Consider the following 15,195-nt stretch of genomic DNA (forward strand, 5'->3'; position numbering starts at 1 on the left):
TTGTAGAATACACTTCTCCATCCCTGCTGCCAGCATATGCAGCATAAACAAACATGATTTAGACAGGTTAGCTTGAACCCAGACTCTCACTCCCTTATTTGATTGATGTCCTGATTTGTTTTTTTTAGCCATCTCTGGCAGGATTATGAAGGTGTTGTATGCTGAGGAAGGCTATGGGCTTTTAAACAGCCGGGTTGCACTGCTTCACCGCAAGGCTGATTTACCTCGATCTAATCAGTCAGGTAAGAGTTACCGGCGACGATCCAAAACTCCCTAAAATGGGTTTAACAGACGTGCTCTACTCAACAGGACAAATCCTATGAGGATTCTAAAGGAATTCAGAGCCTCCTGTGGGTATATTTGGTTGAAATACAATTCCATTCTATCAACCAGTAAAAAAAAATAACTCACTGCTACTACTGTATAAACCTTCTCTAGATGCCCTTCTCGGATGACAGTTTGAGGGCTTGGTTCTCTCACCAGTAACCCTCTCTTTCAACCGAGATTAGGTAAGTTTAGCAGATCCACAGGATTCAAACTCTAAAGCAGTTACTTAGACCATGATCGATAGTTGTTAGGAATCATGCAAATATTCATGTCCATAAAGATGATAAATTAGTGTTGACATACCCTGACAGCTCGACTCTGCTTTTCATCATTCAACATGAACGTATCAAAAGTTTAATTAATTATCGAAAACCATTGTCTTGTGTTTGGAAAATACAATAACAGTCTTATGCCTATCATACCAAACAATACTCAAACAAAGGCATGTGGATGTCATGGAAGCTTGAGTCAATGAACAAAAGGAAAACCATACAGATGTAGGATCTTAATTTGATCACCCTGTTGCAGGAGAACTTTCCTGCAATGCAGAACATTTAAAACATGTAGTGTATTTTAGGTTTAAAAAGGCTTCTGAAGTTTGAAATTTCCACTTAGAAATTTCAGACTTGATTTTCCCTGTATCATCCCTACAAAAATGTCAATTAATTATTTTCATGCCCTAGTAAATTGGCTCAAATTATGCTCTTACATCTGTACAGTATATAGTCCAAATGGGTAGAGAACCCTCAAGACGTATGTATGAAGAGGCTAATATGCTTTAGACAATGGTGAGCATGAGGTCCGAGAGAGAGAGGACATAATCATACTTGAACGGTAGAAGGTCTGGCATAGGGAGGTGCTGTGTAATCTGTCCCAGTGACTGACCGGAGGACAAGGGAAACCCCAACATCTGAAACGTGACCGTCACGTCAGTGAGCTTAGAGGGAATGTCATCTTTAACTATGCTGCTTGCTGCACACCACGTTTTTACCAAGACAGGGAAACCTTGACCAAGGGTTTACCTTTTGGTCATTATAGCTTCTTGGCATCTCTTTTCTGCAGGTTAAACGGTCAGATTTTTCATTGGTCACAAAGAGATTTGTATTATTGCTCTGTTTGAATAGCTGGGTCTAACTCAGAGCTAGACATTCTTACAACTTTCTCTGAACGTTACTAAAGTTTTCTTGTGGATTTGATTTAATTGTTTTTAAATAACATTCTTACAACATTGGAACATTTTCTTAATGTTCTCAGAAGAATTTGAGAACCTGACTTTAAATAGAACCATGAGTAAACCTGTAGGAAACGCTATGATGACATACTGAAATTGCCACAGAATAACACATTCTTTAAACTATTTGAGAACATCCCCAATATCTAACCAGTTGGAGAACGTTCATAGAACATTACCAACATTAAAATGAAATGTAACCATGTTTGAACATGTAGGAAACCCTCTGTTAAAGTAATGAAATACTAACTAAATAAAGTTTTTTTGTGAAGTTCCTTAACTGTGCTGAGAATGTTTCAAAGCCAAGCAACTATCCTAAACCATTCCCGGAAAGTTGTGGGAAGGTTGTATGTAAAATAACCATAGGATAACCACGCTCTCACCAAGCGCTAAGAAACATCTGTTTCTCAGAACGTTGTGTGTTAACTGGGCTTAAACTGAACTGGAGACTGTCTGAGACTGTATAGCCGTCTGATGATGTAATTTCCTCGAGTGGAGTTGATCATTTCTCCAAGTTGCTTTCTTAGGGTATATATTTACCTTATTTACCCTCTCTCTGTCCAAAACAGACTCACAGTTTCCATAAATTGTTGAGCGTGCTCCACTGTCTGTCTGCTCGCTCTCCCAGAAGAATCCTGAGATAGAAGCTTCCTCCGCTAGTGGTTTGCAAAACATAGCTATACATTTCCAACGATATTGACCACAATGAATGAAACCGCATGTGGTTGCCAAATCTCTGGGACTGACTCCATGGCTTGGTACAGTAGCATGTTGCCTGCTAAGTAAGAATGTGAGTGAACTCCACAGAACAGCAGCTAGCCTCTTGGCAATAGAGGGAGAGAATAAAAGGGAGCACCTCTTATGGCACACCACAAAACTACATCATCAGAAGATGTGAGGTTGACCAGAGTAAGGAATAGCACCATAATGCATACATTGACTCTGTGAAACATAGCGGTGGAAAGACTCATCCTTGGTGTACACCACATACACTTTAACCCCATCACCACAAGTAAATGAGAGAGATGAATGGATGACGGTGCTCTATAAATTATTGAGCAAGCATTTTTTGCTGAAAACATCTGATCTGGTATTTCCTGCTGTGTTTTACCACACCAGATTAATTTTACTGATGATATTACATGCTATATGACTAATATATGTAATTAACAGTTAATACATTAGTACAAATTACTTTTTGAACCAGAACCATGTATCTTATCCTGAGAAAACTTTTAGGACACTGTACATTCTTAGAATTTAGTGTTAGCTATTTATTTTTCTGTTAGCTATTTATTTTTCTCTGGTCTACCTCTTTTGGAGGCTATCAGTGAACACCACATCAAGGAGAGGAAATAACACATCCACATACACCCTGTGTCTCTCTGCGCTCTGTTGTCAACCCCAGATAACCCAATGATTTGCAGAGTTTCAAGATAGAAAGCAGATGGTCCTAGACGAAAGTATGTCCTGGACGAAGAATGTAACAACTCTCAATCTTTTCTGTCTGCAGCTCCACCTCCTTGTTTCCCCCACCAAAGTCAAGCTGAACCTCGACTGCCAAGAGGTGGCGGACAAGGAGATTAAGGAAGCTGGAAACACGTCCATGGACGGCTATCAAGTCCTAGGCAAAATGTCCAAGTCCACTGGCTCCAAGGGGAAAAGTGCAACTGTAAGTGAACTGTCATACAACGTCAAAGCGTATGGACCTACTGCCCTAGCAGGCTACAAGCAAGTCAGTTATAGTACCCCTGTGTATCTGAGTGCTGTAATGACAGGAGGAAGCCTTGAAGCGTACTGTCTCCAACATAGTTTACCCCAAGTGGAGTGTGCCTCAGTTATCCTTATCGGATTCTCTGTGGGCTCTCTGTCTGCATGCTCTTAGTTGGTATTTTTGGATGACAAGGAAGTATCAAAGACACATGTAACTAACACTGTTTAACTTTTTTTCTTGCTCCACAGTTCCAGCTCCAGATGTTTGATATTGTGTGCACCCTGGGCTGGACGAGCAGAGACAGATGCTGTGACCTTCCATCTATGGTGAGTAAGAGCAGCCTCAGTGGACCTCCGCTGAAGTTTTCCCTAGGTACAGATCTAGGATCAGCTTCCTCTGCCCCTATCCTAACCGTAGCCCATTAGTGGGGGAAATGCAAAATTAATCCCAGATCAGTGTCTAGGGACAACTTCACCCTACATCTGGACCTCCCTGGAGGGGAGAGGCGGGCAGTACAACTTAACAGACGCAAAGCAAGCTCTGAGCAGTCTGTTAACATTTTCACTGACCCATCTCCTTAGTTCTCCTGTTGAGCATCTGTGTGTGTGTGTGTGCATCCGTGTGTGTGTTTGTGCACGTGCATATTAGACACATGCTTCTAATGCTTATTGCTTGTCTCATCTTTTAACATTGCAGGAAACAATGCATACCCATCCCACATCTCTTAAGGACATACTTACATAATCCTGAACACATGAAGAAGAAATCTGATTTTCCCAATGGTCAACTAGTGTGCAGATAGCGAGCTCAGTACATTTCACTTAACCTATGGAAAAGTGATAGCAGCGAAGCATTGCATGATTAGAACTTGACTCTACCACCCCTATGCAGTTGTCCTATCTAATATGTCAAAGACATCGTTGAATGTAAACGTGCCTCAGTACAAAGTACATTTCTGACAGCGGAAAGGAAAGTCATTCAGTCTATATAGAACAGGAAGACTTTAAGCCACCTGTTTTTTCTTCTTAAATTATAACAACTCTTGGAAGGCTCCCATGGGATGTTTGTGAAGCACATGAATTAGGCCGTGCTATAATTGTTTAAATAGCCCATCTGCAGCTTCAAACGCCTTTTGTCAAGTAGTGTATGTCACTGATTTGCAGTTACCCTGCCCAGTTTCCCCAGAGCCTCGCCATTAGGTGGAGAAGTAATGGCTATCGACTGTAAAGGCATCACAACTATGAACGGACTTCAACAAACAGTGCCGAGCTATGAAGACATTGTCAACAACAACTCTTGTTACACGTTTCACGCGATCCTTTTAATGTACTGTACGGCAGGCTCTGGTGTTTTGACCCTGGGTCCTATGCCTCAAAGCCCCTGTTCGACCTCGGCTTTCTCACTTTTGTCCCACCAGAGTTATCCATAAACCCGCCTCTGTTTCAACAAGTAAAAGCAGCTTTTATTTCAAGAGCCCCACGATCACTGTTGGTTGGACACCCAGAATGTTACATTTTTTATTTGTTTCATGTCTTGTGGGTAGGGCTTTTCAACAATTGGCTTGCTGGGAGCTCATGATGTCCATTGCCACAGGATCGTTGCATGCAACACAGCTGTCTGATTGAGCTGTTCTAGTGAAATATTGCTGTCAACTAGAGAGCATGTACTTCATCTGTTGTATAGTCTTGACATGTACAGTACTACTGGTACTAATACCATCTAATCATTCCAAATAAGCCATATTATCCTGTAACCTCCTGACCCTGCCTCTGTTTACATTTACATTACCATTCAGTAATTTAGCAGATGCTCTTACCCAGAGAAACTTACAGTCAGGAAGTCTGTAATTCTACGTACATGAGACTGGCTGAGCGGGTTACCTGCAGCTTAATCAGCATCTCTGCAGACTCACAGAGAACTGGGTCTGTGTTTTTGGCCAACTCCTGTGCCTGTCTGTTTCCTTTCCCTATCAGAGAGAGGAGTCCAAGTGCCCGTCCCTCCCCAAAGCCTGCACATGCACCTCAGAGAGCACAGGACCCCAGGGACCACAAGGGGCAGTGGTAAGACATCCTCTACAGCTACATCTCAAACGGCACCCTATTACCTAGGCTCTGATAAAATAATGGTGCACTATGTAGCCAATAGGGTGCTTTTTCGGACTCACACTCCTTCCCTCTCTCTGCTGCAGGCCAGGGGGTTCTAGTGAACTCCTTGATCTGACGATGGAAAATTCTCTCTTTTGACACGTTCTTATAAATGTTATGACTGTACAGTTTCACTCTGAAACATATTCATTATGCATGACTGACTGTACAATTTGGCCTTTATTTGTTTTTAAAAGGGCAAACCAGAAGGAAACTACAGTAGTCTGCATGTTATGACTACGGAGCCCCCAGGGAGAGAGCATCCATCCTGACAGCATCCTGACAGATGTCGCTCTGGGCTTCTAGACACTCCTCTCCCTCACAGTGTTAACTTGACTAATGCTCTTCCTTCTCCAGGGCGCACCTGGGAGCAAAGGTCCCCGGGGTGAAAGAGGGGAAACTGGCCCGGCTGTAAGTACCTCACTAACCTCACCTCTCAGAGTCCCTCTTTAGGACTGCAGGGTTACATTTTAAAGTCATAACTGACGTCAGTCATAAAGTGGTCAAGGTCGTTGACACAGTTTGGAGAATGTGGAATATTGGAGTGTCCTTTAAACTGAGAACTGTTTGCAGTTTCATGGCTTTGATGTGGAAGAAACACATCTGAATTCACTTATTGGCAATGTGTTTGTCTTCTCAAAACTGAGGGAGGCTCTGTTTGACAGGGCATGCATTCCACGGTTTCTGGTGCCTTCTTCCACATATTGCAACAGTAGCATTTGACTGCACTACTACTTTCAGTCTGGAGATCTCAATATTAACATTCTTTCCAGGTCGAATTGATTCTTATCTCTTGTCTTTGTTTCTCTGATAGGGTCCAATTGGACCACGTGGAGATACAGGCTTGCCAGGACCTATGGGTCTGCCCGGCCCTCAAGGACGCAGTGGGCTGTCTATTCCAGGAGAAGCTGTGAGTCTCACTCTCCCATTGAACACTCCACACTCAAACACTCCACACTCCTACACACACTCCCTTCTCCCCAGCCACTGCCACACACAGCTCGTTTACAACGGTTAAACGTAAATCCCATGATGACTTCACACACCAAATAGGGATAATTTTGGCCATTTACTATGTAAGGAATTTACAAGTTGGAGTAATTGTGGCAAGGGCCTGTAGAGCTTGCATTCCTCCATGTCTGGGGCTAAACGTGATATCTGAGGCCTTTAAACCAGCCTGTGCATAAATCACCACTGGGATTTCCTTCTCTGAAACACACCCAGACTCAAGAGAAATGTCTCATTAACCCATGGCCTGTTTGGACATCACCAATATACTTCCACACATCTCGCACACAACTCTCATACAGTGGGTTTATCTTGGGTTACACAAAGACAGATTGACAGATTTTTGTATTAGGACTGTCACCCAGGTTAGTGTGTGTTGTGTTATGTATTATGTGATCCACTGTTTCAGGGCCGACAAGGACCAAAAGGAGAAGCTGGTGATTCTGGGCTACCTGGACAGAAAGTGAGTGCTGCTTTGGCTCGTGGCCCCGGCTGTGTTTTAGAACAGGAAACCAGGGATAATTCACAGATATGCTACTACTCTGGCCTCTCTCCATGTGGCAAGCCACAGACAATATTTCTTATGAAGAGGACTCACAAAGAGACAGTAACTAACAACAGGTTGAGATTCCTCAATTTGGATTTATTCTCTGTTAAGTGAGTGGAAAACCATTCAGCCTGATAAACCATTTCTGTTTAACAAAGGCTTCTAGTCAGGCCGTCCACATTAGGCCTTCTTCCTTGTGTCAGTTGTTGTACCACGGTGCCTTCCTTCTTGTGTCAGTTGTTGTACTGCAGTCCCTCCCTCCTTGTGTCAGTTGTTGTACTACGGTGCCTTCCTTCTTGTGTCAGTTGTTGTACTGCAGTGCCTCCCTCCTTGTGTCAGTTGTTGTACTGCAGTGCCTCCCTCCTTGTGTCAGTTGTTGTACTGCAGTGCCTCCCTCCTTGTGTCAGTTGTTGTACTGCAGTCCCTCCCTCCTTGTGTCAGTTGTTGTACTGCAGTGCCTCCCTCCTTGTGTCAGTTGTTGTACTGCAGTGCCTCCCTCCTTGTGTCAGTTGTTGTACTATGGTGCATAGAAAGCTGATGAGGTGATAAAAATAATTAAGAATGAAAAATCCGGTTTCCTGGAGCCTATGTTCTGTAACGTACCAACCGTCTATGATAGATGGCATAGCTACACAGAACATCATGGTAAATGACCTTCTGCTTACATAACGAAGCTGGCTCTTCTATTTAATCAACATTGACAACATTCAATGATTTCCAGGCTTAGCTTGTGACTTTTTACACAACAACAATGCACTTCCATGTGTCCTCAGACGTCTGCATTTTATAGATCCTCTGTGATGGTCTTCATTAGACCGACAGCACCGCAAACAAATAGAAGCTCCAGTTCTCATACATAAAATGGCATCTTTGTACTTCTAGAAATAGCCCACTTCTTTTATTTATAGATTAAATAAAAGAAAAGAGAAGCCCCTTTTGTGACTGCAAGATGTCTGCTAGTAAACTCAGAGTATTTCTATGCTGAGTTAATTCTGATTTAGGGACCAAGCCCCCACCCTCCCCGTATAAAATAAAATAAACTAAACCTCTGTTCGGAATTAATGCAGCTGTGTTTATGCCACAAGACACTGAAGAATTAATTACCCAGTGTAAGATAATTATTGATTCCAAGGTAAAAGCCTTGGTAAACCCATCCCCAAAGTGATTGTGGGTAGTGTTTGCAGGTGACTATGCTAGAACAGATGCTGTGGCAACATGCATTTAATGACTTGCAGAGTACGCAGCCCTGTTTTATAATGGCCAATAAAATGGATCTGGAATATATTATGTTCCCTGTAAATCTTATGCCAAAGCATCAAAGACGAGAGAGGATTGACAATAAAAAAGTGAGCAGGGTTTTTGAGCAAACGAGAAATAAAAGGGAGATTTACTGTCTGACACACGGAAAACTGGTGGTGAAACAAACTGGTTTGAGTTGGTTGGTCAAAGGAACGTGACCTGTGTTAATGTGGGCTGTGAGGGGGAAAACATATCCAGCTCTGAAGTGGGTTATGTTTCTGTCTTTTTCCCCCAGGGTCCACCTGGGGTAGCTGGGACCATCGGCCCAATTGGACCTGCTGGACCTAGGGTGAGTCAATAGGCCATTGTCTAATGATCACACAATGTCTAGGCCTAGGGTTTAATGTACTTGATCCTGTCATCTCAATAACTTGTTTAACTCTATTGTCTGTGTTGCACATGCAGGGACCCCAAGGAAAGGAGGGACAGGCCGGATCCAGAGGCCCAACAGGACCATTGGTATGTTCAGACAAAATGCAGTCAGAGAGAGAAAGGAATCTATGTACTGTATATCATGTCACCGTCAAGCTCATACTCTCCTAAACTATAGTAAAGACACACCATAAGTCTCTTGAATGTAATCTGATTGGTTGTTTTGTTTGTGTCACTGTATCTGATTGGTTTCCTTTGTTTGTGTCACTGTATCTGATTGGTTCCTTTGTTTGTTACTGTATTGACTGATTGATTGATTTTATCTGCCAGTAAAAAAACTAAAAAACATACACACAGTACGTACATTTCTTCTCTTTCCATTGTGTTCCCTTAAAGTGCATGGTGTAATACGTGTATCAGATTGGGGATTTTATGCTTCTCACTGTTCAGGGGCCTCCCGGATCTCCTGGAATGCCTGGTGCTTCAGGAAAACCAGGAAAGTCTGGTGACAGAGGTGTTTCGGTAAGCATATATCTCACCAAATTTCATAATCCAGTTCTCCATGTCATGCAAACCACGGAAAGGCAAAGTTGTTGCATCATACAGTGAAATGTAAGGGCCTTGTATTCTTCTGTTAATTCAGGGAGCCAATGGTATGAAAGGGGACAGAGGAGAGAGAGTGAGTAACATCCCCAAGGGTCTATCTTCAAGTTTTTAACCTCAGGTAATCTCAGTAAGTCATGTATATTCATCACCAAGCCTTCCTCCTTGTTTGCTTCTAGGGTGACTTTGCTCCTCAGAACATGATGCGATCCATTGCCAGACAAGTGTGCGAGCAGATAGTTAACGGTGAGTGGGACTTTTTTTAGCGCTACATTCAGAAGGAGTTCTGCCACTACAGTGAAATCAAAGTCCTAACAGAGTCTGCATTTCATTAAATCTGAAATCAAAGTCCTAACAGAGTCTGCATTTCATTAAATGTCTGTTACCTTTTCAATGTCGACTTTTAGGACAAATGAGTCGAGTCAATTCGATGCTGAACCAGATTCCCAGCGGTTACCGTAGCAGCAACAACCCAGGTCCCCCCGGATCCCCAGGGCCCAGCGGTAACCAGGGTCCCCGTGGAGAGCCCGGACAGACCGGCAGGAACGGATTCCCAGGAAGTCCTGGACAACCTGGCCCGCAAGGAGAGAGAGGTACGTTGTCCCGCATATCCATTGCTGTCAGGAGCCCAACAATTACCCTATGTTGACTAATAAAGCTGTTTGTCAATAGGTCTATTTGTTGACTAAGAAAGATGTTTGTCAATCGGTCTAGCTCAGGAGTGTCAAACTCAATTCCTGGAAGGCTGTGTGTCTGCGGGTTTTTGCTCCTCCCTTGCAGTTAGGAACTCCTCACCTGGTTGTCTGGGTCTTAAGTGGACACACATTAAAAGGAAATAACTAAGGAAATATCAAAGGAAATAACAAAACCAGCAGACACACAGCCCTCCACCGCTGACCTAGCTGTTCAATATCAGTAGGCATAACTAGAGTGTCTTGCTGTGTGGAATCAGAAGATAATTAATCATATCACGGTTGGAACAAAGACTGGACATTTTTCCATAGACGAGCCATTTTGTCTTACTACTGTCTTAGCAATGGAATGAAGCCTTCAGGGACTTTTCCAAAGTCTCATCTTCACAACATATTCCATTCGTCTCAGTAGTTCTGTCTGTATTTCTGTGTCTTTCCGTAGGCCTTTCTCAGACTGTTTTCAGTGGCTTGGGAAATGTCCATCTATTTTTCCCCCTGCAAGCTTTATTAATATTTAACTTCCTGTGCGCTCATAATGGTTTCATTCGGCTTTTCTCTTTGAGTGTGTCCTTGTCCTTGTCTGTTGTCAGTGATTCTGGTTGTTTGTTTCTCAGGCCCGGCAGGAGAGAAAGGTGATCAAGGAACACCAGGAGTCGGACAGAGAGGACAAAGAGGACCACCTGGTTAGTTTCACACAACATTTCCGCTCCAGGTGCACAACAATCCATTCCTCCTTTGCCCTGTGTTGCATCGTATCTGAGTCTTAATAGCAACACCCATCTCCTTCCATGAGGGTGCTCATTCAGTAAACTTAATCTCTCCACGTGATTCTCATGGCGTCATATTATTTTGTTTGAATCTGGGGAAATCAATCGTTACTTTACTTTAGCTACAGTAATGGGAGTCATTTCTCATCACATCTCTCATTGTAAGCTGGGTGTGTCACTGTGAATTGAACCATTCCTCCCAGTTAAAATCTGCCTTGCAGTAACTACAGGCTACAGACCAGCTCAGCGGTGTTGCCTGAAGCTGTGCTGGGCCAGCTGTGCTTAATAAATTATCAACGCTGCTGTCCAGTGTTTTCCCAGTTAAACACTCTGCATTCTAGGGGATTTATGTTACCTTTGTGTGTGAGGTGCTCGTATGCACAGATGTTGAAATAAATGCTCTGTTCACACTGGGGTAAACATGAATTACCGCACCTGAAGATAGGACCCATCCGAACTCTATGACACCTCATGGTTCCAAAACTGCCAGTTCAGAGTGAAAGCAAAGGGGAGCAGTTACAGTTGCAAATGTGAAAACCAAAAGAGTGAGAGAGGTTAATCTGTGTGACTTATCTGTACCAAACAGATAAGTGATATCAAACTGTCTAGATATAGTCACCAGAGTTGATTTCAGAATGAGCTCTGCTTAGACACTCTCCATCCGTTCTAATGGCTTGAGCAGTACCACAGTCATTACAAGCTGTTACTGATAGGCCCAGTGTGCTGACAGAGGTCATAGTTTGTGTACTGAATCCAAGGATTCCCTTTGGTTTAACTCTGTAATGCAGAATCATTAGATTCCAGACAAACTGCCTACCAAGACATCCAACAATAACATGAGCTCATCCTGCCAGGGGCTGTAGAGTAACAATACAGGTGTAGCTAATACAGCCATCCAGTCTTCCACTTCCATACAGCACGTTTAACTACAAAGCACTGGGCTTCCAGAAGCCTGGTCTTCAACAAGGGGAGCTTGGAGAAAAAACATGTAATTTACTTAGGTCTACAAGGTCAAGACTGGTGGAAAGTGGTCTTGAATTGGGGGGAAAGGAATTTCCCAGATTACTGGGGAAACTAGTTGATGGTGAGTGATTGTTCATGGGCTAATTAGATGGACATGCTGAGGTCTTCTTGTGGCCTCATTCACAACACATGTTTAAAGGACTTGGAGGAGCATGAATGAAAGGCTGAAGGAGTTAAGGTGAAAATTCCAAGCTTAAGCTTTTATAAACGTCTAGACGAAACAGAGGAGGGAAAAAGGTTCAACGAAGAAATCCAGGTTTTTCCTTCAGCTTCAGTTTGTCCTTTTTTTTATTGAATGTTCCAAGCTGTTGTGGCAGAAACAGTTACTACTCTTATAGTTCCCACTGATGTCACAGGGTGACGACACTCAGATGGGTTCTGATTGGTTGGTTGTGATTTTTTTTCTCTCAGGCCCAGCAGGCGAGACACGGACCGGCCCTCCAGGCCCCGCAGGCTCCACCGGGCCCCGCGGTCCTCCTGGGCGCCAAGGGTTCGCAGGTATTAGGGGCCAACCTGGCACTCCTGGCTACTGTGACTCTTCCCAGTGTGTCGGCATTCCTTACAATGGACAAGGATACCAAGGTATGTAACTGGAAAGGTAGATGGCATGACATCCTCAATGACTGCATGAAGCCGCAGCATGAAACATGAGTTACAAGCATGAGTAGTTACTACATAGTTACTACATAGTTGCTTCATAGTTGCTTCATAGTTACTACAGAGTTGCTTCATAGTTGCTACATAATATAAGTACAGTACAGACTGATGACAAATGGATATATTCCAGAAACGACTATATAAAAATTGTGATAATTGATTTGTTAACATTAGGAGAGAAAGTAAATTTTCCCATACCAACTGAAGACTAACACCCTGTTTGACCTTATTTCAGGTTCACCATAGTAAACTTTCTAAATCGCCTGTGCTGCTTTCACTTTGAATTCCTGAAAAAAGTCCTCTTACTGTGATACTTGCTCACGCGCTCTAGAGCTGTTTGAGGATAACCACCAGCGGATAACATTAACAATCTATGTTGAGAACGACAAGAACAACAACGTGGACTGGTACTAACAACATTGTAGAGCAACTAGAACCAACAAGCATCGGTGATGGCAACAACGTAGTGGTCTGTTTGCATCTTGAAACCAAAGAACAAACAGAGAAACCTATCGGGTGGAGGACCATATACAAACAAACACAAACAAAAACACTAACCAGGTTGTATTTTGTAGCAGAGAGAATCAACATCTTCAACAATATTAATATTGTTACTCTTGGGGTGTTATCTGTAAATAAACTAATGGTGCCTTGTAAATGATGTTTGAATCACATCCACAAAATGTAGTTTTAACACCTGTAGTTACACTTTTGCCTTGTAACCTGCTGCTTGCTGAATGCCAACATGAATGCCTCTTTTTCTACCACGTCCCCACAGGTGATGTTTCTGTAGCCTACACACACACACACACACACACACACACACACACACACACACACACACACACACACACACACACACACACACACACACACACACACACACACACACACACACACACACACACACACACACACACACACACACACACACACACACACACACACACACACACACACCGACTGCTCAGGCTCATATTGTACCACGTCCCCACAAGTGATGTTTCTGTAGCCTACACACACACACACACACACACACACCGACTGCTCAGGCTCATATTGTACCATGTTCCCCTGGAGGTAGTGTTTCTCTCTACGCACACAGTAAGAGCATTCTAAGAATCATCATTCATACATTTTTCTGGTTCTCATTTCTTTATTTTGCTGTAGTATTAATGGATATTCTACCACTTCCAGCTGGTTAGGGGGAATAACATGAGGAATAACATCACAAAATGTATGAATAGGCTGGTACTAGAATGACTTGATTTTTGATATTTTGTGTTGATATTTTGTAAATGAATGAGCTGCAGAAAATGGCAATGATGATTCTGTTAAATGATTGAACCCAGCCACCACCACTCAAACTGGACTAACATTGAAATGCTAACATCACACAGATTTAGAAAATGCACTGAATTGTTTACAAACCCTTTCTATCAGTGCCCTTGAAAATCACAACCTATCTGTATATGTCCACGTCCACTCAATTGTGCCATTTCACCAGTATACTGCATGTCCAAGCCTGAAACTAAAACATACTGTAACACAACAGTTAATTTTGTGCATGTTGAGACATATTCTGCAAATTACACTCATGTTCAATCGGCATACAACACTATTTCCAACCAGAGCCATATTCACCTGAGCCTGAAACCTACGTAGTCCCAACACCTGAAGAAGAAGATGACACACAAAACGAGCGTTGAGAGAGGTCACTATCAAGAAAGGAATCCAAAAGGATAGCGTCATAAAATAGGTTATTTTTTGTTCTTCTTGTGTTTGTTTTTGTTTTGTTCACATATGGTGTCATTAAGTGCTATGCACATTTCACTAAAAAGAGGTTTGATACCTCATCTATATTTGGAAGTACCTTAATAAATCATATGTGAATTCATCTTTTGTTGGGGGGAGGGGGAAACAAAAACAAAATCCTATACATTTTTCCATGACAATCTGTGAGCTTGCTGTTTTTTCCTATTGTGTCTTTCGCTTGTAACATATCTGCATTAAGTGTTTATCGAATTGCAGTGTTGGACAATGCAAATGTTTGTTCACACAGTGTTGGGCATCCAATGAAAAACACTTCTCTTTTCAATCACGGTTCATTCCAAATGTCTGATTATCAAATGATGTTTTATTCCTATTTTATACTTTTGCTCTCTTTTTCACTTGAAAGATGGTCATCTGTTCACCATCTACCTACAGTTTTCATCTTCAGTACTGCAGTTTAACATGGCTTCCATTTTGTATCTTTAGACTAAATATTTATCACTTTTCTTATATCAACTCACAGCTGATTTTACCAAAGGTTGCATGTCTGTGGTGTATATTTAGTATGTTTTTTAATCAGAATATAGTTGTTATCATTGTTGTTTTATCAATATCGAATGCAGTTGGAATTTGTGTGCAAGACTATGAATATGGTATTGCTGCTTCATGTTTTAACTTCAAATTGTGAATTCCACAGCCTTATTTTCTTATTTATTTCTGAAACAGAAGAGGCATTTTTCAATAAAACTACTGAAAATGTGCTCTCGTGTCAATCATTATTTCACTGCAGCTTAATATAGGATTTGGAAATTGATAGTTTTTCAGGGGTATGATTTAATACATTCACAACAATCAAATCAAGAAAGAAGCCACTGCTCCAAAACTGCCATAAAAAAGCAAGACTACGGTTTGCAACTGCACTTGGGGACAAAGATCGTACTTTGCACTTAGGGACAAATATCCACTGGTCTGATGAAACAAAAATAGAACTGTTTGGCCATAATGACCATCGTTATGTTTGGAGGAAAAAGTGGAAGG

At 42.2% G+C, this 15,195-nt stretch overlaps 1 protein-coding gene across 1 annotated transcript in view; it reads left to right on the top strand.

Moving 5' to 3' along the window:
- The window catches only part of LOC129817604 (collagen alpha-1(XII) chain-like), a 107,013-nt gene extending 92,095 nt beyond the window's left edge, over window positions 1-14,918 (top strand). Inside the window, exons 68-82 of the mRNA XM_055873031.1 lie at window positions 3,072-3,230; window positions 3,521-3,598; window positions 5,246-5,332; window positions 5,774-5,827; window positions 6,231-6,326; window positions 6,834-6,887; window positions 8,506-8,559; window positions 8,676-8,729; window positions 9,093-9,164; window positions 9,286-9,321; window positions 9,425-9,491; window positions 9,653-9,838; window positions 10,552-10,620; window positions 12,139-12,309; window positions 14,017-14,918. Of these exons, the coding sequence (XP_055729006.1) occupies window positions 3,072-3,230; window positions 3,521-3,598; window positions 5,246-5,332; window positions 5,774-5,827; window positions 6,231-6,326; window positions 6,834-6,887; window positions 8,506-8,559; window positions 8,676-8,729; window positions 9,093-9,164; window positions 9,286-9,321; window positions 9,425-9,491; window positions 9,653-9,838; window positions 10,552-10,620; window positions 12,139-12,309; window positions 14,017-14,093 (1,314 nt within the window). The 3' untranslated portion in view covers window positions 14,094-14,918. The remainder of the gene's footprint in view (window positions 1-3,071; window positions 3,231-3,520; window positions 3,599-5,245; window positions 5,333-5,773; window positions 5,828-6,230; window positions 6,327-6,833; window positions 6,888-8,505; window positions 8,560-8,675; window positions 8,730-9,092; window positions 9,165-9,285; window positions 9,322-9,424; window positions 9,492-9,652; window positions 9,839-10,551; window positions 10,621-12,138; window positions 12,310-14,016) is intronic.
- Window positions 14,919-15,195: the final 277 nt, after the last annotated feature.

This window comes from Salvelinus fontinalis, chromosome 20, assembly GCF_029448725.1.
Source record: "Salvelinus fontinalis isolate EN_2023a chromosome 20, ASM2944872v1, whole genome shotgun sequence".
NCBI lineage: Eukaryota > Metazoa > Chordata > Actinopteri > Salmoniformes > Salmonidae > Salvelinus > Salvelinus fontinalis.